A 22,699-nucleotide genomic window follows, 5' to 3' on the forward strand; every position below is an offset into this window, starting at 1 on the left:
GTACTGTATATTTCTTTAAAATACACTAAATCAGCATTGTATTGAGTATTTTGTTTAGCTTACTGGATAACTTATGTTCATAACTACATAGTTACACCGTAGATTGAGTTGAAAAATACAAATACAAATGTCCATCAAGTTTAGCATTTTGTCATCAAAAACCCTAGTTGAACCAGACAAAGGCACAAACTAATGCAAAGCATAGTACAATTTGCCATAACAGGGGAAACATTTCTTTTCATCATGCTGGCAATCAGACAATTACCTGTATCAGTATACTAATATATTGTGTTATTATTATCACTGTATGTTCTTTCTTGTTGGAAATGTCCAATCATTTCCTAAATGTATCCACTGTGTCTGTAAATAACAGTTATTTTGGGAGTTGATCAGATTTCCACAGATTTTTACAAATATAGATAGATAGATAGATATACACAGTGGTGATATCCCTCCTTAACCTTCTCTTAATAAACCTAGCTCAGACATTCTTCCCTCTAATCTAGGATCTTCCGTATCCTTTATTAATGTACCCTTTATTGTTATCTGTACACTCTCCAGTTCCAGAACACTATTTCTGTGACAAAATGCTGAAACCTGAAGTGCATATTGTACCATATGCATACTTAATTATTGAATATGCATATGGTATACAAAATTTCTACGCTGCAATCATGTGAAGTATGGAACTGTTTTCTTGTAAATGATGATAAAGATTTTTTTTAATTATTTACTATTTTTTATAGTGCATATAATTTTATGCAACAATTCACAGGATATTTAAGACACATTCTATTTGCATATAATGTAATCTTGTGGCCTTGGTGGTACATTTTCCAAGGACACAAGGAAGTCAGTCAGTGTCACTGTTATACAGTCAGTGATTTTAGCAAATTAACTATTATTTGCTTTTTTGACAACTGGTGAACATGGATATAAGGCATGAAAGGATCATTCCTATATATATATATAAATATATATATATATATATATATATATATATATATATATATATAGAGCCATTATTATTTGCACTCTGTCCAGTTTTAGCTGGGTAATGCAAGTCAGTAGCAATTCTATCTATATATCACCTTGCAGAATTTGGGTTAATTTGTGTTCTGTTAGTAACATACTTACAATACACCTGATCTCACACAGAACACATACATTCTTCTTTTTCATACATCTACTTTTTTAAAACTAAAAAAAGTATTGAATGGATACACCTTATTTTAGATTGCCTTGAGTTACCATTAGATTTTAACTAATTTTGGATCTAAGGTCCAGGCAGAATTTCTAATGTTTAATTATTATCAATACCTTAAATAAATAATAAAAATATTTTCTTGCCCATTAGAGTGCCCCATTAGATCATTTCTTTTTTCTTTCACCAAATATGTTCTGAGTTAATCAATGATCGGGTGCACCTAGCCTCAGGTGGTGTAGTGAATGCTATGTAGCTAGACTAATATATACACCCCAAGGAATGGTATGGGTTACCTGGTGCGGTTTCCTTTCTAGTTTAAAAAGAATTTCTAATGTGTCTGTGTTCTGCTCATCTCTCTCACCGAAAAAAATCTGTATGTGATTGCTGAATTACTGATCAGTTGTTACAAGCATGTAATTACCATGCATCCCAATTTTTGCAGACAAAATTAGGAAAAAAAACAAGCCACTCTCCTGATCTACACAAACTCTGCCCCAACTTTACACAATCTGGCCAACCACAGCATTGTTTAATGAAGCCTCAGTAAGACCTGTGATTCAGGACTGTACCACTGAAATCAGGATAAATGGGGAGGTATGAATTACTATTTTACCATGCTGTCACTTTTCACCTCCACTGCCCCACCGCTGTCTGCTCCTCACTGTAGTTGTAGAAGAGTTATACATAACATCCTTCTGTGAACTCTACCCAGTTCAACATAGATGCCACAAGAGACCAAATAGCTCTTTATCTGACCATTATTACCTTTTTTAGAAGTAACATTGCCAGTGCTTATGGAGCTCCCAAACACTCTCATGGCTGGGCCAGAATTTACATGCAGTCTTGTTTCAGGTCCTCCAGCCCAGTGGAACTCCTATTAAGGCACCAAGATTCCAAGGAGACACCACCACCTCCAGTGACATCGAGATCTCAGCCCTCAAGGTTCTGCCAAGTTGTGCATCTCCTGTATCGCGCCTCCTATATCTAGACCCAAATAACATGAGAGACTGATGACCTGCAGCCAGTTCCCAACTGCCACATCAATTGGTGGAGAGTCTAAGTGGTGGATTAACTGTGTAGCAGAAAAGCACTTACTGATTACAGGGAGTGAGAGCTGTATAGTCACACAGCAGTGTGTCAATGGAGGTAGAGCAGAGGGATGTATAGTTCTTAAATGCCTAATGGTGACAGTATTGTACATCTGATCAGTGACCATTGATTGTACTGGGAATGGTAGCTGCAAGAGAGATAATAGGTAGCAGAAAAGTGCATTGTGTATACTGAGAAACATAGACATAATATATAGCAGATTGGAACCTGCGGCTTGCACGCTGTTGTTGAACTACATATCCCAGTTGTGGTTGCTATGGTTTTAGCACAGAGTTGTACCTTTAAACAATGGAATTAAATAGCCCCCCATAGTCTTAAACTGTCCATTCATGTGTCAGTTTCATATAAGTAGACCATACAGTATACTGCATGTTGTATGGTTTCCTACAATCACTGAAGACTGGGCAATTGCAATCTCTCTGGATTTTTGTACTGCATATGAAATTTAACAGGGAGACAGCCACGATGGGGTGACAAACACAAAAATAAAAAATACAGTTGCAATTCTTACGACAAATGAAATGGAAAATCATTTTCAGGGGAGTGTACTGAAAATAATTGAAATAATAAACAAGTAGAGAGAAAAGACTTTTGCTGTGTTAAAAAAATATAGCAAATATTATTTTTACATTACTTACATGAATGTTCTACCAACATATTTCTTCATCCTTTTTAGAATAAATAGCAATGCCGGCATTATGTGTGGACAGCATGGTGGCTTAGTGGTTAGCACTTCTGCCTCACAGCACTCGGGTCATGAGTTTGATTCCCAACCATGGCTTTGTCTGTGTGGAGTTTGTATGTTCTCCCCGTGTTTATGTGGGGTTCCTTCAGGTGCTCTGGTTTCTTCCCCCACTCCAAAATATGTTTAGTTTACCAGGTAAACTTTTCCACCATTTCATATATTGCTGTTTCTATCACAAACATCTTTGAATTCCGTTCAAGCAGCAGGTCTACTCAATGAAATTAAATCAATTCAAACCCTCCTCCGTGTTAACTTAATTGTCCTAAGGCAGCACACTAATGCCAAACAAATCTGTAACGCAAAAAAAAAAAAAAGAAAGAGAAAATAGCTTTTAACTGAGAAGACATAAAAACTTAAAACAAGCAGTAAAACAAATGTTCCCGTTAAGGATTTTAAATGTAATGAAAGCAGAGTGTCCCATATTTAGGTCACATAACAATTAATGTGTTTTCATGCATCTCATTGTAACGGCGTGCTATATTTCATTGTGATATTGCATCCAGAAAAATATAGCTGTTGCCAGGGTAATTACTTATTTTGTTTGGCGAAGGCAGCAAAGTCAAAATGCCAGATAAACATCACATCGTTCTAATTTAAAACCCATCAGTACATTTAATTAATAGCTCAACTTCCTCCATATTCAGATCTAAACTGTTTTAATGTATCTGTCCTTCCTCCCACATCTGTCCCCTCCGTATAATAATGGTCTCTTATATATAGCTCTGCTGTGTTATAAAGCATTGTGCTGTCACTGTAGTTTCGTGATTTCGACCTAGCTACATATTATTAGAAAAGCTGCAAACCAGTCCTTGGTTTAAAAACTCAGAGCTCATTTAAAGGGGTTTTGTCGCGTAACAAAGGCATGTCCGTACTGAGTATGTACATCAAAAATGCGTATGCATAAGTCAGTATACAGTTTTTTATGTATTGTAAACTTGCATCTCCTTACACCTTGTGAGGCAGAATAGGGGTAGGCATTAGGCTGAGTAAAGTAAGGGCTTGTGCAAAATTATACATGGAAATCTCAGAAGAATGCATATTAGGAGGTGCTGGAGGCTGGTGCAACAATACTCGATGATGATGATGGTCAATTGTATTTTCTTGCTGTTTATGATTGGCAAGACGTGGATTTACCCTGCCAGTTGATAGTACATAAATCATTAGCATTGCAGCTTTAATATATCAAATTGCAGCTGTCTTCGCATAAAAGGAAAAGCAATGGATGTTTTTATTTCATTTAATTTAATTTTTATTTGGAATTTGTGTTTGTTTTTATTTACATTATATATTGAAAATATAAATATTGCATTTCTTAATAACTGTCTAGACATTATTCTCTTTTGTTGATATGACCCTCCATTAGATTATTATATTGTGTATAAGTTCCGTAATTCAAAATACATGACTATGCTATTGTGGGGCATAAGTATATACACTTGAGATGCCTCTAACTGAGCATATGCATTGGCAGAATTGATCCTTAAGTGTTCTGAGTCCTACCTCTAACATAGCTCACAGCAGAATAAACTGACCATCATTGTTCCAACTGTTTTCAAATGGCATATTTTGCCAAAACATCACTCATCTGTGGTTGCAACCTAATTTTTAAAACACAGATGTGATTGAATTTTCAACAAGAGCTGCCACTTTGCTGTAAACTGGTGTCACTCTCTTCAAATTCAGTGAGACTGTTTCTAGACCAGTGTGAGTAACTTGACAATGAAATATCTGAAATATCATAACCACAAATAATTGAAAGTGTTCACAAATCAAGAGACAGAGCCTCGTATATACAACCTGGTAAGAGCACAATATGGTTCATTGGCATTGTGGAGAAGTTCAGATAGCAACTGTGCATTGTGGTCCCGCTGTGACGGTGAGACCCTTTTACAACTGTTTTGCTGTCATATTAATGTATTCCTCTATGTTTGAGAAGGCAAGAGAGAGAAAATAAATACTTTAGTGTTCAAGGGCACATAGCTCATATTCACATGGTAAGGGCACTCTTTCCAAAATCTCAATTTAACACATTCCACTTAATACTTTTTACAAGGTGCGTCGCCTACATTTGACACTACCAGTAAATATATTCCAAACTCTCTTTTGCTTCTCTGTTGTTGTCCTACATACATTCCATTGTGTGATTGTGATGTATCAGAACCAGCATGATGGTCAATGATGTTGCAGATTATGGGTTGTATTGCTGCCTCTGCAGTGAGATATCCATGTAGTGTATTATTGCAAGTGAAACAAAACCAAGCAGAATGATCACAAATGGATTTCAATATCAATGCTCTCAACTGATTTGACTTACTTGTACTACTGTGATTTTGCATTACTTTTCACTGTATGTTTCAAACAATGCATTCAGTTACTAAACTTGTGTTGAAATATAAGAAGGCATAGGTAAAGGACAAAGAGACTGTGTGTGCGTATATGTATGTATGTATGTATGCACATGTGTGTGTGTGTGTGTATATATATATATATATATATATATATAATATTTATATATATATAATATTTATATCAAGTTAAGCTTATGGGGTCCTTGCGAGGGGCCTCAGGCAGATGGATTTCTGGCTATATCCTTATGCAATAATACGTTTAATGCTAATTTTGTTTCTGGATTAATATTTTTGGTATTATTGTGTCTATGATAGTATGGTATCATTACAGGCCAAGTAAGCAGATGACTGTGATGGTGCGAACATTAATTTTCTGCAATTTAAAAGTAGCATATTGCTTATATTTTTATTATGTTGCAACATATCATATAGTCAACTGCCATTGATGTGTACATTACATGTCCTGCTTGCCGATTACTAAAAAAGGCACGTTCTATATTATCTGTGTTTAATATATTTCTTCCTGCTTACACTCTTTCAGAAAGCTGACCTGGCAGTGGCTCCGCTCACCATCACCCACATCCGAGAGAAAGTAATTGATTTCTCTAAACCATTCATGACCCTTGGAATTAGCATCCTGTACCGGAAAGCCAATGGTACCAGTCCCAGCGTATTCTCCTTCTTGAACCCTCTATCTCCTGACATCTGGATGTACATCCTTCTTGCCTACCTGGGTGTGAGCTGTGTTCTTTTTGTCATAGCAAGGTAATACACTGTGTGAGTTAATTGTCATTGCCAGTAAAACATTTTTGCCAAAAGTGCAACATGCATCCTTTTCTGTGAAAACCTAATTCTTACATGTTTATTGGAGCAATTAAAATGTCCAGCACACAGCAGGGTTAGTTATGATGGTCTAAAGTATGTGTGATGGAGGGATTTAATTTTTTGCTGTGTGACAAAACATGGCAGCTTTTTACTTAGAAAATGGATGGATTTGGCATAACCTGGTAGGCATATTGTGTGTGTCTAATCCAGCACAGATGTGCAAAAACAGAGTAGTGACTTTGTGAATTACACATATAAATGAGGAAGAAAATAGCTCACTAAACATAAAGTTGCATCCTTCATTTACATCAGGAAATTGAACTTTTTCTGTAGACCAGTAGACTGGATTTTAAAGACTGCTTACCAAATGTGTAAACTCCAGTGGGAGTCATGCTTGGCTCAAAGTACACGAAAGTGCAAGACATGCAGGTCCTTGAGTTGTTTAATCACAATATAATATTCAAATGAGCAGTTAACTACAGTCATTTTGGAAAGTTGCATTACTGAAAGGGTGGGCAATAAGATTCATACAGAAAAATAGATGCACTGAGCTAAACAGTTTATGTCTATTGTAATTAACACCCTTTATTCCTACAAAGACAATAGTCTACACTTCCTGTAATACAATATATTGTATGAGGAGGAGGGCAGCATGAAGATGAAGCAAAGCGGAGGAGAGATGTAGCGCAATATGTGTCTATGTAGCGATATTAGTGCGTGACTTAGTCAATGTTTTGTGCAAGTTTAGTGGTATATGTGTGGTTTTAGTGTAGATAGTGCCTGCCAGTGGAGGTGGGCGTGAGGGGGACGGGGCGCCCAAAATCGCGCCCCCTGTGACGTCATGCCGCAAACGCATAATTTGACAGCGGGAATCGCAGCGTTTGGCACCTAATTCTGTCCAATTCACTAGGAAGTGGGGCACTTCCTAGTGAACTGGGCAGAGTTCAGGAGATTGCCACTCTCACCCGGGAGTCCGGGAGACTCTTGCAAAATGGGGGAGTCTCCCGGACATTCCGGGAGAGTTGGCAAGTATGAGATAGTGAGACACAACAAGAGGACATTGTGTAGTATGTGGGGTATAGTGGTATGTGTAAAGCCTCTTCCATTGTTACTAAACCCACCGGCAGGTTGTAAGTAGAGATAAAGAGAAATGAGGGGGTGCAGCACTGTGTAGGGCTTTGTAAATGAGAACCAAATTCTAAATTGTATCCAGGAAGAAACAGCCAGTGCAATGACTGGCAGCATTAGTAAAACAATCAGCAAGAAAAATCATCCTGGCAGCCACATTTAAGATGGATTGAAATGGAGCCAGATTGGTTTATAGAAGGCTGATCACCTAAATGAATACAATTTAACATAGGGGAATTAATTAAGTCACAAGTAAGCTAATAAGGCAAAGACAGAGACATTTTCTTGCATTTTCGTCACACTGTGCTCTGTCCTGCCAGCTTCTCTTGTTCAGAGCTACTCTATACACACAGAATGAGAGAGACTAAGGTTAATTTTAATAGCAGCTAATTAACCTACTAGTATGTTTTTGGAGTGTGGGAGAAAATTCACACATCACAAGGAGAACATACAAACCCCATACAGGCCATGGTCGGAAATTGAACTCACGTCCCCTAGCACTGTGAGGCAGAAAAATAACACAAGCTTTACGGCAAATGCCCTGCAGAGTGAGCAGTGATAATAACCCCAGTCATATCTGAGGATATTGTATAGAGCTATACTATGCAAAGCTATTTATCAGGAACCAGTAGACTATAAGCTATAAAGCCAGGTAGCAGGAAACAAAAGACTGCTGAATGCAAAGTCAGGAATTGCTTTCTGCAAGTTCAGAATTACACAGGACACAGATACAAATTCAGCACATTGTTTTATTACATACATGGCTGATTATAATGGGATTTATCAAGATGCAAAAAGGACATTTGCTTTAAAAACCTGAAGTTTTGCCAGCAAAAGGGCTTGTATTTGCTTTGCCCTATATACTAATAGAGTATTTATTTGTTTTAGGGTTAACCTAAAACAAATAATATTAGAGGTAGTACTGGGAGGAGGAGCAGAGTGCTAGGTGTCAATCTGAGACCCTGGCCCAGAGCTGGATTAAGGCTCTGGAGGGCCCGCAGCACTTTAGACAGAGGGGCCCCTAAGATGTCATCATTTTAGGCACATACACAGGCAATATCATGTGCACTATTGTTAGGTGCACACAGCTCTGTCTTCACAGTAGTACAGTATTAAGCTCGACATACCTTCCAACTGTCCTTGCAGCTGGACCAAATCCTGACTAAGCGAGACTGCCCCACAAGATTCACGATAGTTAGCAGACTGTCCTGCTCTCTCCTACCTGTTCCTATATTAAGAGACCATCCTTCCCTCCCACATTATATTAACAAACTCTCTTCTCTCTCACACACACAGATTATATTAACATACTCCCCCTCCCATTAGACACACACATTATATTAATATGCTTCCTCCCTTCACACACACACATTATATTAACATACCCTCCCCCCACTTACGTTGTTTCATCCGTGCGCTTTGTGTGGTCTTGCTGTTCTTCACACATGGGACAGCATCTGTCACCTGCTGCGCATCCCATGTAACACATAGTCGCATGATAGTCCACACATAAGGCAGGGAGCGAAGAGAGGAGGGGGGGGAGTAGATCAGAAGGATCCGCGGCCAATATGAAAGGTGGCCGGTCCCAGAGAATGGGCCAGCCACCAAGTAATAGAGACTTGGGGCGGTGCCTGCACCTGCCCAAAATAGTCTTTATTCTGTCCAACCCAAAGGTAATAGGATCACCCAGTGCAAATTTAGGTCTTTAGCATAACTTTATTTACATCAACTAGAGCTTGTTTGTCAGGTTTTGGGTTCTTCTCATTCAATGGTTTCATGTAGTAGAAAAGTAAACTGACAGTTATTGTTATGCCGTCATTCATATTTTCTATTGGGTAAATACTTGTTGACAAAATAGCATAGCAAATAAAAATTTTAAAATATCAATCTGTGGACCCGCTGCTGAGTTTAAATGCACTTGTATCCCAAAAAACGTGTATATGTATATTACGATATGTGCGACTCAGTATAGTTAGTGAAATGGGTCCAAATGATTAAAGCACATTATATGCTCTAAGTGTATTGTAATGCTATTGAGATGACAATTATCATCATCATCGTCATCAATTTGACTGATGTTTTATTGTAGAATTAATGTACACAATGTAGTTCATTCTGGTTAGTTCATATAAATTAACTACATTGTATCAAAGGTCTGTGCTGATGATCGCCGGCACTGTGCTTGACTTGCCCATCCCTTCCATACCCCGTCTTGAGAATCTAAGCAGAAGGAGTGTAAGAGGTCTCTGAAACTCCATATGGACACATGTGTATAAGCATTTTTTTGTGCGCTTGCACAGTACGGACATATTTTACACTTGAAAACTTACCTAGGTTCAACTAGCATCTGTTATCCATTGCCTTAACTGAGATAACTATGTCCACTCTATAAATAATCAGTTGATAATGATAATGAGTGTTGCATATTAGTTTATTGATTCCTAAGTTGCACACATCTTTAACACTTTCAAACATATTCATATTTACCTAACTGTTGTTTACTGTCCAGTCCTTGTTTGGTTCTTGTGGATATACAGCATTTGAAGAACCAAAAGTATTTTGAGATAAAGCACCAGACAACCATGTGAAAGGAAGCTTAGAAATTCCATGGCAGCCCTAAGTACAGCATAAAAAGCTAATTTCAATAAATAATGTGAATGTGAAAATAAGACGTTAATGGCAAAAAACAAAAGGATTTTAATGGAAAACCTGCAAGAGAAGATGTGTCACAATAGCCCAATGCTATAGAAAAGATAATTAGTTTTACTCATGTTGCTTCAACATGGTTCTAAATCCAGCTTGCCTTAAGCCACACTGCTTTAATTACATCTTGGATGTGATTTGTTTTAGTTTAGGAGATAACAAGTTCAGTCCATCCCTGATAGTTGTTACTATGTTATTATATAGTATTTATAATGTGCTGACTTGTTATGCAGCTCAGTACAATAAGTAAAAAGTGTGCAGACATCACATGCATATGAAGTGAAACAAGGTATAGTGTGCAGGGCCGGAGTAACAAGTGACCTGATGGGGCTGCAGCCCAAGGCCTCTCCACAAAAATAGTCCCAGGCCAGCCAGGAGAGATCGCTATTTTTTTTGTTAATTCTTGTTTGTTTTTTCACCTGATTGGAGGCTATACAGTATATTAGAATCAATATACATACCATAGGCAGTGTATTTTTATACATACTGTATATTTATAAATAGATGCAAGTTTTATTTTTTTTTATTTAGTAATCAACCATTGTTTGTATTTTTGTCTTCAATGGTCACTAAAATAACATTTACCTCTTAACTGTCACAATTTCATCAGGATATTCCTGATTTTAGGGGACTATTCCGTTCAGCCAAGAGCTAGTCCCGGCATGAGGGACAGCTGGGATGTATTTCCACTCTTTACTACACATGCATGTTGTGTGAACCAGTTAGTGGTGCACTCTTTATATAAAGAAAGATGGAAGGGAGATGTAGGTGGTTAGAGGGATGTGCAAGCTTTGCCCTCCATGGTGCTGACCACGCCCACACACAACGTGCCACACCCACACAACACTGGCCACACCTCCGGTCGGACGGCACTTCTTATAATAGGTTCTTAAAAATTTTCAGTCCCAGGCCCATGTGGCCCTTAAACTGGTCCTGACAGTGTGCCTGTTTACATACTAATAAAAGCATGGGGAATTTTGGATATTTTGGATTGCTCTGTGGTTTGTGTACTTTTTTAATCTTACATGGTACTAATGTGGTAGGAGTTAGCTTGCCCTGGCGGTCCATTTTAAGACATTGTTGTTTTTTTGCTGGTTCCAGGACCCAGCATCCTCCTCTCTCCTTCCGCTTCTCACTGAATATGTCGGGCGTGATGACGTCACGCCCAACATTCAGTGAGGAGCGAGCATTGGTAAGTATTTATTTTTTTTCCTGGTAACAACACCCCTGTAACAGCGCCGCGGCACCCCTGAGGGCCGCTGCGCACACTTTGGGAACCGCTGACCTAGTGTATAGCAAAGTGAACTCATAATCTCCACTGTCTGGAAATGCCTGCAAACTAAAATTGCACCTAGTTTGTGGGAAGGTTGAAAAATCTTAAGAGGCACACTGTGCCTCATTATAAATACCACGAAAAATTCCAACTGCCTACCACTTTGTTTATACTTTATCATTTTTGTGTTAAAAAACTTCTCGATTTAGCCTCATTGATGCCTTAAATAATAATATTTAGTTAGAAACGCCCTCAGTCTTTCCAACTCATTTTATAGGCCAGTGCAAATGCCTGTTTCTCCACAAATGTTGCCTTCATAGTGTACACACCAATGCGCTTTGATGAAAATCTAGAATCCATGGTGAACAGCACCACCGAATCGTTTTTTACGCTAGGTGGTAGTTATTTTGTGCTTCAAAAATGAAGCCTATTTTGAGGTGTTTTGGTTCCTGCTTGTGGTGGAATAATTGGAGTGTAATGATGCAGTTTACATGTACAATTAATAATGTAGCTTAACTCGTTTTGTCTTGGGCAGTGATGTAAAATCTCCAGAAACTTTATAGCAATAAAATATTTTCCACTTTTTTTGGGGGTAGGGGAGGGATTTTGTGAAAAATTCTAATATAATACACGCAATTCTCCATTTCTCTTAGAACCTTTACTTTAAGAACATACGTATTGTATGCATAATATTATAATATATGGTATAGTTATTAAACTTAAAAGTGTACTTATTAATTGCACTTTTACAAATGTTTTCCACTTAACTGTTTTTAATTTTTGCTATAAATGAAGCTTGAAGTGACTCGAGATACCAATATATTAATGGTAAATCAGTTACTATGTAAATAGGAAAAAGTATGGACAATTATTTCTTGAGTAAAATCAGTGGCACATCATATAACTTGTCTCATCCATATCATTTTCGAGCTACCACTATCAGCAATTACAGCTTCTTCTGATTATTTATGAACTGAAAACTGAAGAATTGCTTAGATTAAGACAAGCCTGTCTACACTTTCACACATTAGCCTATTTCATAATTTAGTGTAGATATTGCCGAACATAGACCAGTGTCTTTCACATAATACAGAAGATGGAGGAATCTGAACCTGGCTAATGTGTCGGAGACTGCATCCTGCCCCATGTTGCAAGAGAGATAAGCTTAAACACCTTTAAATTACCTTTCTAGCATCCAGTCCTAACTGTTTTGCTTATTTTATTTTAAAATCAGTAAATCTTGGATCCAGGAGATTTACAGCAGCAGGACTTGTCTGGCAACAAAGTTCTTCCCTTCTGGTAATAAACTAACTATTCCTCCTTCTGCAATGGTAAGCAGAGATGCACTTAGATTCTCAACAATAGCTGATTGTATCTGGGGCATATAAGAAATGTCTGACAGTGGTGTACTGTGTCATTCAGATGCAGTGATTGCTGACGAAATTGGCTTTAGACTCTTGAGGGAGTTATGCAGCTAAACCCAGAAGATATACACATCAAGTACTGTGTTCCTTCTATGTCTAAGTACCTTAAGATCCTAAATTATTGCTGTTTCTTAAAGAGCTTTTTTTTTTTAGAAAAGCGTCAAATAAGATCACCACTGCACCTCATCTAGTTTTACTACAAGTCTTGAGTGTTGCTATATTATTCTTTGCATTTTTTGGCTTCCTTCTCAAGAGTACAGCTACAGTATGATTTGACTTTTATATGTTTGATCATTTATTTTGCTCTTTTATAGATTTTTGTAGAGTGTCTAATTTCAAGCAGTTTTAGGCCATGGAATGCACATCCAATTGCTGAAATGTGTATATATTTATCTATTATGATTTCCATTTTGCTGTCGTACTGCTTGCAAGGCAAAGTCTTTACCATTCCTACTTTCTCTGGACTTCACATATTTTACTACTGATATACTCAGCATTAACCCTGTTCTCTCCTGATTCCATGCTTGTGTAAATAAAACTGTCTGGAGTGTTATCACTTCTTTCTCCCTGCACATTTATCCATCTATCCCATAGATTGTAAGCTTGCAGGCAGGGTCCTCTTACCTCTCTGTCTGTATGTACTACCCAGTATTGTTTTATTTCTGTTTGTTCCCAATAGTAAAGCGCTATGGAATCTGATGGCGCTATACAAATAAATGTTGATGATGAGGATGATCTCTCATACAGCAAGACGCATTGCACTGTTGATTCTTCCTTGGACAGATTTCACTAAATGATCTTATTCTGACCATAAAAGAAGTTTGCCAACCAATATTTGCTGGGCAAACTTTATAATGGTCCTAGTAATTTAAAAGCTTCATCCCCCCCATGAATTTAATTTATTGATAATGGTATTCCAGAACAATATATTCTCTCTGAAGAGCTTGGTTAATTTTTCCGTAACTTTAGGTATCATTTTCTCTTCAAAGAAAAATATTGAGAGTGTTTGTATACTGTTTGTAGCAATATTTGGTTACTTGAGGAAGCTAGTTGGGTAACCATTTGTGATACTGGTTTTATCTAAGAATCAGATTATTCTTATGATTATTATTTTTGTGTATTTATATATTTATTTATTTATATTCAGTGCCATACAAAAGTTGAGCGAAATGAGAATACAAGAAAAATATTATGACATAGTATCTCATGACATAATATAACAAGTAGAGATGCTCACTGACCCCCGTGTTTTGGCTTTGGCTTTGGTTTTGGATCTGTATTACAGTCGTGTTTTGGTTTTGCCAAACCATCATTGCGTGTTTTGGTTTTGGTTTTGTTTTGCCATTTTTTAAAAAAATAAAATTTTTTGGTCTAAAATAACCTAATTTAGTGCTCCGCCAGTTTCTTGGATAAGTGAGGTAATTCTAAAGCTAATAAATTATGAAAAAAACAGTTTAATCCCTGGTAGGCCGTCCTTAATTCGAACACTTGCCTGCAAATTATACAGACAAACCTGGTTGTCTACCTCCTCCATCTTTGATTATTGGCAATGTAGCCATCATCTTTGGGTGCATATTACACCCTCCACTTGTAGTTGAATAGAAAAAAAGCAGCCTGCATAGACTGTAGAATTAGAAAGTAAAAATAAATGGACCAAGGTAGTTTGGTGGCTATCTATGAACACCCCCCCCCCTGCCCTCCACTTGTAGTTGAATAGAAAAAAAGCAGCCTGCATAGACTGTAGAGTTAGAAAGTAAAAATAAATGGACCAAGGTAGTTTGGTATCTGTCTGCATCAGACCCCCTCTCCACTAGGAGTAAAATAGAAAACTATTCAGCCGTTATAGAGTCTAGAATATAAATATAAATTGAGAAAGGCAATTTGGTATCTGTCTGCATCATAATCATCAACATCATCATTAGTGCCTTCGTCGCCTACACAAATCTCCCCCTCATCCTCTTCTAATTCAAAAGTGGCTTTCTCAATTAGTGTATCACCGGCTACACTCGGGCTGTTAAGGCACACATCAGCAGAACTGGTTAAAGGAACCTTCTTTATGGGTACACTGTCACTAACAGAATGCTCACGATTAGACATACCACTGGTGGATGGACTCTCCACAGGGATTGGTGTGATTTCTGATTCAGAGCATACATTATCCTCTAATGCCTTACTGTTTTCTTGCAGCTCGGCTTTGAAGCGTAACAGTACTTGTGCACCACTTTTAGACTCCAAATTACTTGGTTTTGCTTGGTCACGAATGTCCGTACAAGAAGAAGGCTCAGTAACATTTTTGGATCTGCCACTAATAGAGAAAGGCGAAGGCCTCATTCTTTCTTTGCCACTGCGTGTGTAAAATGGCATGTTGGCAATTTATTTTTTATCGCCACTTAACTTTGCCTCAGTTACATTTCTTTTTTGCTTCAACACGGTAATTTTTTTTTGTGTGTGTGTTTTTTTCCCAGATTTAAAAAGACTATGTACTTTAACATCGCCTTTCCCAGATGACGTACTGGGAACACTACCATCAGGACTGGTGACAGAACCTGGTTGCTGATTCTGCTCATATGTGGACGGCTTTGAATTCATTTTAATGAGCCCAAACCACTTGTAGTGCAAAAAATTGTAGAAATACTGCTGCCAAATAGGACTTTAGTTTTGACAGCCAGAAAAATTAATGCAAAATAATGGGGGACACCTCAAAAGCACTTGGGAGTGCTAAATATAATTTTTTTAGACTGCTGACAAACAGGACTTTTGACAGCCAGAAATATTTATGCAAAAGAATGGGGAACACCCCAAAAGCACTTGGGAGTGCTAAATATATTTTTTTGACATTGTTGCCAAATATGACTTTTTTGACAGCCAGAAAAATTTGTGCAAAAGAATGGGGGACACCCCAAAAGCACTTGGAGTGCCAGAAACTGAACAAAAACCCTCCTCTCTTCTCCTCTTACTGCTGTAACAACTGGTATTAAGATTACAATGGTATTGAATAGAAACAATAAGGTGTCCAATTACTGCTCTGTCCCTGCGCTGATATAGCCAGTGTGACCTAACCCTGCTCTCTCCCTCTGTCAAATGACGATGGATTGCTGTGGAGGCTGGTATTAATGCTTTTCAAATCTTGCGAGAACCAAGCTCAGAAAAACGAATACGTCACGATGACGTTTTGCCTCGATTTCGAATCCGAACGGGCGGGAGCATACCGAGCGTGCTCGGCTCGGTACTCGGATAGGCTAAATTCGGTAGGATTCGGATCTCAATGAAACAAGCCTGCCCATCTCTAATAACAAGGCATATGACATAATATAAATATTACATGACATAATATGACATATTATAACATGACACAATTGGCAAAACCTAATATTACAAGACCGTATTATATACAACTATACAGGGGTAACAAAGAACAGATTGCAAGGTAGAATGCAGACATGGAGTAGGTTGACGGAGAGACAGGGCAGCGAGGTAGTGCAAGAGAAAACTGGATAACATGATTGGCGAGTGAGCATAGGGATGAGATAAGATACTGTGCATGGTGACTGTAAGTGAGAACTTGAGTGTTAGGGCACTTGTATTACCAGGGAGGAGGGATGTCCCTGCTCATAAGATCTTACAATGTAAAAGGATCAAGATGAATATTGAAAAGAGCTACTTTCACCATCATTATCATGATCTACATTCTCACTTATACTCAGAAAGGATTTCATCAAGGCTTCATGTCATCCTAGTAGTATTTCCAAATGTATATTTCATTTGACAGTATCTGCAAATCACATTTTATTCTCAGAACTTCCACCATGGAAATGATTTCATATTCTCGAAGTATGTTGCAAAATTGTGCTGAGACTGAAAAAAAGAAAAATATAATGTGATGGCTAGCATGGATATAAACACTAAGCTACACCATGTGCAAATTTGTTAATAGATGCAGGTTAATCATCTGAATTATCTGTGAATAATTTTACTTCCCTGCAGGTTTCACCTTACTGCTAAGGTTGGATGATTTTTCAAAAAACATAAAATTTATAGGAATTCAATTAAGAAGTACATGTGTTATAAAAATGTATTAATGCAGCTAAAATATAGTTTATTATACTGTACCTATACTTTCACCTTCTGGTCCTCAAACTCAAAGAGATAGCAGTGTGCAAGTTCCAACTCCGAAACCTTTAGACTTTTTCTGTCTCATCTCTAAGGCAGGCACAAATTCCTTCTTCCACTCCCTGTGAATGTAGCATTACCCCCTGGTGACAGAATGAATGTTGCTTTTGCATTTGAGAGTTGTACTTTACTGCCTGTCCTCAGTGTGCAGGAATTGTAATCACTGTCTGAATCAATAGTCTTACATAAAAGTGTTTCTGCTACATAGCTGTTGATAGAAAACATTTTGAGAAATAAAGGTAGCAATACATGAACACCTGTTCTTTTTAGATTCACGTCTCTAGTCCGGGGGCACATTTTTTCCTTCTTGTGTTTTGATTTGTAACGGTGCATGGCAGGTTGAATTGTAAGATTATATGCTATTTTGTTTGCAGGAATTAGGCATTATATAGTGTAATGGATGCTACTGCTAGTTAGTACGGTTTTCAGATTAAACTGTTCTGATGATTTGGGAGTTCTGTATAGTATTTGAATATAGTGTGTGAGTGCTAAAGCAGCTAGTCTATTCTGAATGTGGATGATTGCCTCCAGGCCTTGGTCCCTTCGGGTAGTGTATAGCTAGCTACCTCTAGGGCTTGATTCCTGAGCAAGTGAGGATAAATACATTTTTTCATTAACTATGTTTTACTGTACAATTATTTAGTTTTTTATCTATGGATTGCAATTCTACACCTTGAGGAACCCTTTGAGCCTGATTCATTAAAGATAGTAAAGCAAAAAAAGGAGTAACTTTGCACCTTGGCAAAACCATGTTACATTGGAGGGTGAGGTAAATTTAAAGTGTGATAGGAGATTTACAGTTAGGGTAAGGCATGTTGTAGATCAACTCTAAATTTCAGTGTACAAATAAAACTATCAAGTATTTGTATGCTACATGAAAAAACAGCCTGTATTTATCTCATGTGCATAATAATCTAATTTGCACCCCTTGGATTGTAAAATGGTTTTGTCCAGGAGAAAACGTACTCATTTTTTGCCCTTAATGAATCAGGCCCTTTGAGTTTTGCTATTAATTGCACTGTTATATTTTGCTATATTAAGTTTATGTTTTCTAATGTTTTATTAATAAACTGCTATGGTCATATCAATCCAACATCACTCAGTGTGTGTATGTTGGTGTATCTTTGTGCATGTGTTTATTTCTTAAGAAGAGGGTATTGACTTTACCATAGTTAAATAACCTATAGCACACAAGAATAGATTAACTTAAAGAACCAAAACTCCAAATGGCAGTTTTAATACAATTCATTTATTCCCAAGCAAAAAACATTATTTTCAATACATATGCATGACAGACCAACTCTAAAGTACCAGCCATTTAATAAGAAATCCTCAAGTAAATAACAGATTCTTCTACTTAGAAGAGCAGGTGTTCAACTGAACAGAGAGTGATCTGAATTAACGGCTTTATTGTGCCTCCTATACTTGTGTATTATAAACAAGACTTATTTTCCTAGTTACAAGCCAAACCTCTCTAAAGCCCTGTTTCAGCTAATCTCCAATTTACACGAAATCAACACCTTCCTGCTCACACTGATTTTATCTATAATGGATTTGTACCTAGTCTGCTTTCTAATCCATATTTATGGAATAAGAATAAATCCGGGTTATGCAGCACACTGGATGCCCGTAAAGCGATGCTGGCGATTTAAAATTGATAGGAGTAGATTTTTTATATTAAGGGACGTAGAATGGCCTTTTCAATCACTGTCTCTCCGTTCACAAGCCTGCTTTTTTTTGAGAAAGTGGAATGCATGGCTTGATTTATTAACAATACACAGCACTTCTCTAGTCATGTTTTCATTCATAGCTACATTTTGATCAACATTAATGGAGGTGCATTAACCTGTTCTGGATGTATGCACATAAAGACATTTTTGTCTAAATCCTATTATTGTCTATTGTCTATTGTGTAGTGCTACAACATATCAACATTGTTTGTGGTGCATTTAAACATTTTATTCCACGTGTTTAAAAACATTTTGATAATTTGAAGACAACAGTATAGCCACAATGAGACATGTTTTATTTTTATAATCAAAAACAGGTGATATTTTACAAAATGTAAACATTAAGGTAATGTGTTTAAGTATAGAAATAATGGAAACATTTTTATAACTTTCAGCCCTTTATGTTCCCATTTTCCAGTGAATTATTTCATTATCGTGAACACAACAAATTAATACAAGATATAACTTAACACTAACTTGATCTAATTAAGTACTACCCCTTTGCTGATTTTTCCAAAACCAACACAATTAATATTTTTGCCAGGTGTAGTGTACCTTATGAAACATGGCTATTTTCCAAAAACAGCCTGTCAGGAACATACTCCTTGGAATTTTCTGCCTGACATGGTCACTCTGGTGACAAGAAAATGAGATTCTTGCTTATACACCCACCTGATTTCAAAGTGTGATCCATAGATTAAAGATGTGCAAGATTTTCTAAACTGTTCTGAATAACATTCACCTCGTTCCACATCTAACAGCAAAATTTTGCACAGTTCGTCAGCGGAATTTAAAAGTGTTACTACTCCTACCCCAACTACATCACATAGCAGAATGAACTAACGGGTGTCATCCTCATTTCCACTTAGGACAGTTATCTTATTATTCTACAGAAGATATTGTGTTCTGGTGTAGTCTTAAAAATGTTAATACATGAACAAAATGGGAAAATATCAGTAATGAACTGACAAAAATAAGCTATTTTCCTGTTTTTCTTTTAAGTAACAATTTTAATTATATGCCCTGCAGGCATAAATTCCCCACCCAACAGAAATCCCACAAGCTAAGGGATATCCCTTGCCACAAAATGGCAAAATTAGTTGGGGAGACTGTATTGGCCAAGAGGAAACTGCAAGCAAAGAACTTGCAGCCACTTACTGATGGGTCATATCATCATCCTAGACTGAGTGTGCATCACAGGTAAAGAGCCCCAAAAATCTGGTAGTGACATGGACAAAGTGATTAAGAAAGGTGACTCTCCTCACTATACGTCCATATAAATGAGGTAGTGACAATATCAGCAGCAGGAAACTGAAGGGGCAGCAAATAAATAGGACACGTAGCTGAACATTTCTAGGGGATATTTACTAAACTGTGATTTGAAAAAGTGGAGATTTTGCCTATAGCAACCAATCAATTTGTAGCTGTCATTTATTTAGCACATTCTACAAAATGATAGCTAGAATTTGATTGGTTTCTATAGGCAACATCTCGTAATATAAATATAATAAATATAAATATAACCCCCTTCTCCTTGGATCTATAGGGTGTGTCTGCGTTCTCCGTTTTCCTTTGGGCTGGTATCTGGCTATTTTCCTCTAAACAGATAACCAGCGCTGGAAATGGGCTCCCCCTGTTCTCTGTCAGCTTGTGCAGGACCCTTACCAAGTTATTTTGTGGTTGTGGCAAACTTCCTCACTTCCCTCTAGCAGTCTTGCAGCTTTCCCTGATAGATTTGCAGCTTTGTAGACTAAACTTGCACCCTTGTCTGTAAAGTTTACAGCTCTGAAAATATGGCAGCTTGCTCTGTTAAATTGGTGACTCTGTCTATGGGGTGCAAAATCCTTCTCATCTCTAAGAATGCGTTAATCTTTACATAAACATGCAAGAGTCATGCTTGTTATGTGTTTGTCTCCCCTTTGCAGGCTCAGCAGCTATGTAAACAATTGTTTCTGTGTAGATATAGCTACTCGGGGTATGGCAGCCGACCAGACTGTAGCTGCCTACCTCCCACACTGCCACTCATTCATGAATCTCCATCTCTTCCTTCCATTTTAGTGCCAAAAGCCCCAATTTCAGCATTCATCGGTGTGAATTCCTGGTTTCTTACAACTTGGGAGTGCTGGGAATTGTACTTTCTTGCACCCAAGGCTTTGATACTCTGCCCAGCACTGCCAGTAATGCAACCTATCCTGTCAATAAACTCCCAGGGCTCACTCACCCACCCAGTTGAGCGCCAAGTCTGGGAGTTACATATGTATGTAATATACACCGTGGATACTAATAGATTGTATGATCTCAATATAGACTTTTGTTTTTTATATAATTTATCTGTCCATCCACCTTTGTTGTTCTGATTTTCTATAGGTTTTTCAGTCCTCAGCTAAGTTACTGGGTCCAGCAAGAGAAAAAAACACGTTGGAGATGCAGTTATTACAGCATGTTCATACAGCATTTTGAGTAACAGTGTGTTCATTTCAGTCTGATTGAACAGCTAAAGGGACATGTTTAAACAGGGAAGATACTTATAAAGAAAGGCACATTGCTACTAAGAAGTCCCAAAGCTGTGTTCTTGTAAACGGTGTATGGAAGATTAGCCTATTGTCATAGAGAGACGCTAGTTAGAAGTATGCATCAGGGGTGCAGTAAATGTTATTATTGTAGGTCAATGGCACTTAAAGACAACTCAGGGACTATTAAAGTATGTGCAAGATTCATACATGATTATAAATGAGACTCTAAGACTCATAGCTGTGCCGCTGCATCTTAGGCATTTAATCCCTTAAGAGCACAAAACATAATACTCAAATGACTGCTCGATATTGGCATTCACGGCTTGTAGGACATTGTTCCTAGAGGAATAGCTCTTTATTTCAACTTGTTAGCATCTAAACATAGGATTCCTTGAGGATTCTGTCCCAAGTGAATTTTTAAATGCACAATTTTACTCCCAAAAGGGGCAGATATGCATAGTGTTTTCACAGGAAAGGAAACTACAAATGAATATATCAACATGTACACTAAGTATTTTTCTGTTAGTCACTATATAAATATTACCCTTTTTATATAAATTCTGAACAACGGTGTGATGATTATGTAGTATATCTAATGACTGATTGTTATTTTCTGTTGAATTAATGTATGACAATGTATATTTTATGTAATCTTGTAATGTAATGTAATCTCAACGTGTGCTTTGTGTGCTTTGCTAGATGACTTGAGTTTGAACTTATGCAAGTGTCATTAATCTGTTGAAAATAGCAAACCAGGGAGAGATAGGTTCTTGGAGGAGTTTAAAGCCACAAAGTTGTAAGCCATCTAGCGAAGCAGAACGAGGAAAGGTGGGAAATCAGGTCCTGTGAACATTCCGATCTCAGGACATCCTGAGATGCCCCAGCTCCCTTCGAAAGGCCTTTGACATTTGGGAGATCAATCTGTCCTTATTGACAGCTAAACTCGAAAGGTGGGGGGTGGAAGCTATGTGGAAAAAAAGGTTTAAAAGGTTTTTCTATGCATCCCAAGATGTTATTCACATTGAAAGCTACTGTCTGGCACTGTGTATAGCTACTGTCTAGTATGCCAAGTCCTTTTGCATTTAAATTTTTCTCAAGTGTATCTCATTTAATGTGTAATTAGCACAGTTATTACCACTGCCTAGGTATATAGCCCTACATTTATTTACCTCAAATTTAACTTACCATGTTGTGGTTCATTTTACCATTTTGTCTAAATTATTTTGAAGCAAGTTACTCTCCTGCTTTGTTTTAATAATCCTACATAGTTTATACCTCATATTCAGTGGGGGGTTTTTGGTGTAAAAAATGTGATTGAAAATGCGTGCCAAACGCATTACCAAAAATGACAGGAAACAGTATTGATTCTTGTGGAACACCGCTAATAGCTTTAGCTTAGTCTAAATATGTCCCATTAATAACTTGACCGTCTGTCCCCTAGACTGATGCAAATAAGATGGTTGTAAAAGTAGAGATGTTCACTGACCCCTATGTTTTAGTTATGGTTTTGGATCTGGAATAAG

The 22,699-nt window shown here is 37.4% G+C and overlaps 1 protein-coding gene across 1 annotated transcript in view; it reads left to right on the plus strand.

Moving 5' to 3' along the window:
* GRIK3 (glutamate ionotropic receptor kainate type subunit 3) overlaps nt 1-22,699 on the plus strand; it is a 496,181-nt gene that overhangs the window by 392,902 nt on the left and 80,580 nt on the right. The window contains exon 11 of the mRNA XM_075195435.1: nt 5,952-6,175. Within this exon, the coding sequence (XP_075051536.1) occupies nt 5,952-6,175 (224 nt within the window). The remainder of the gene's footprint in view (nt 1-5,951; nt 6,176-22,699) is intronic.

Source organism: Mixophyes fleayi, chromosome 2 (genome assembly GCF_038048845.1).
Source record: "Mixophyes fleayi isolate aMixFle1 chromosome 2, aMixFle1.hap1, whole genome shotgun sequence".
NCBI lineage: Eukaryota > Metazoa > Chordata > Amphibia > Anura > Limnodynastidae > Mixophyes > Mixophyes fleayi.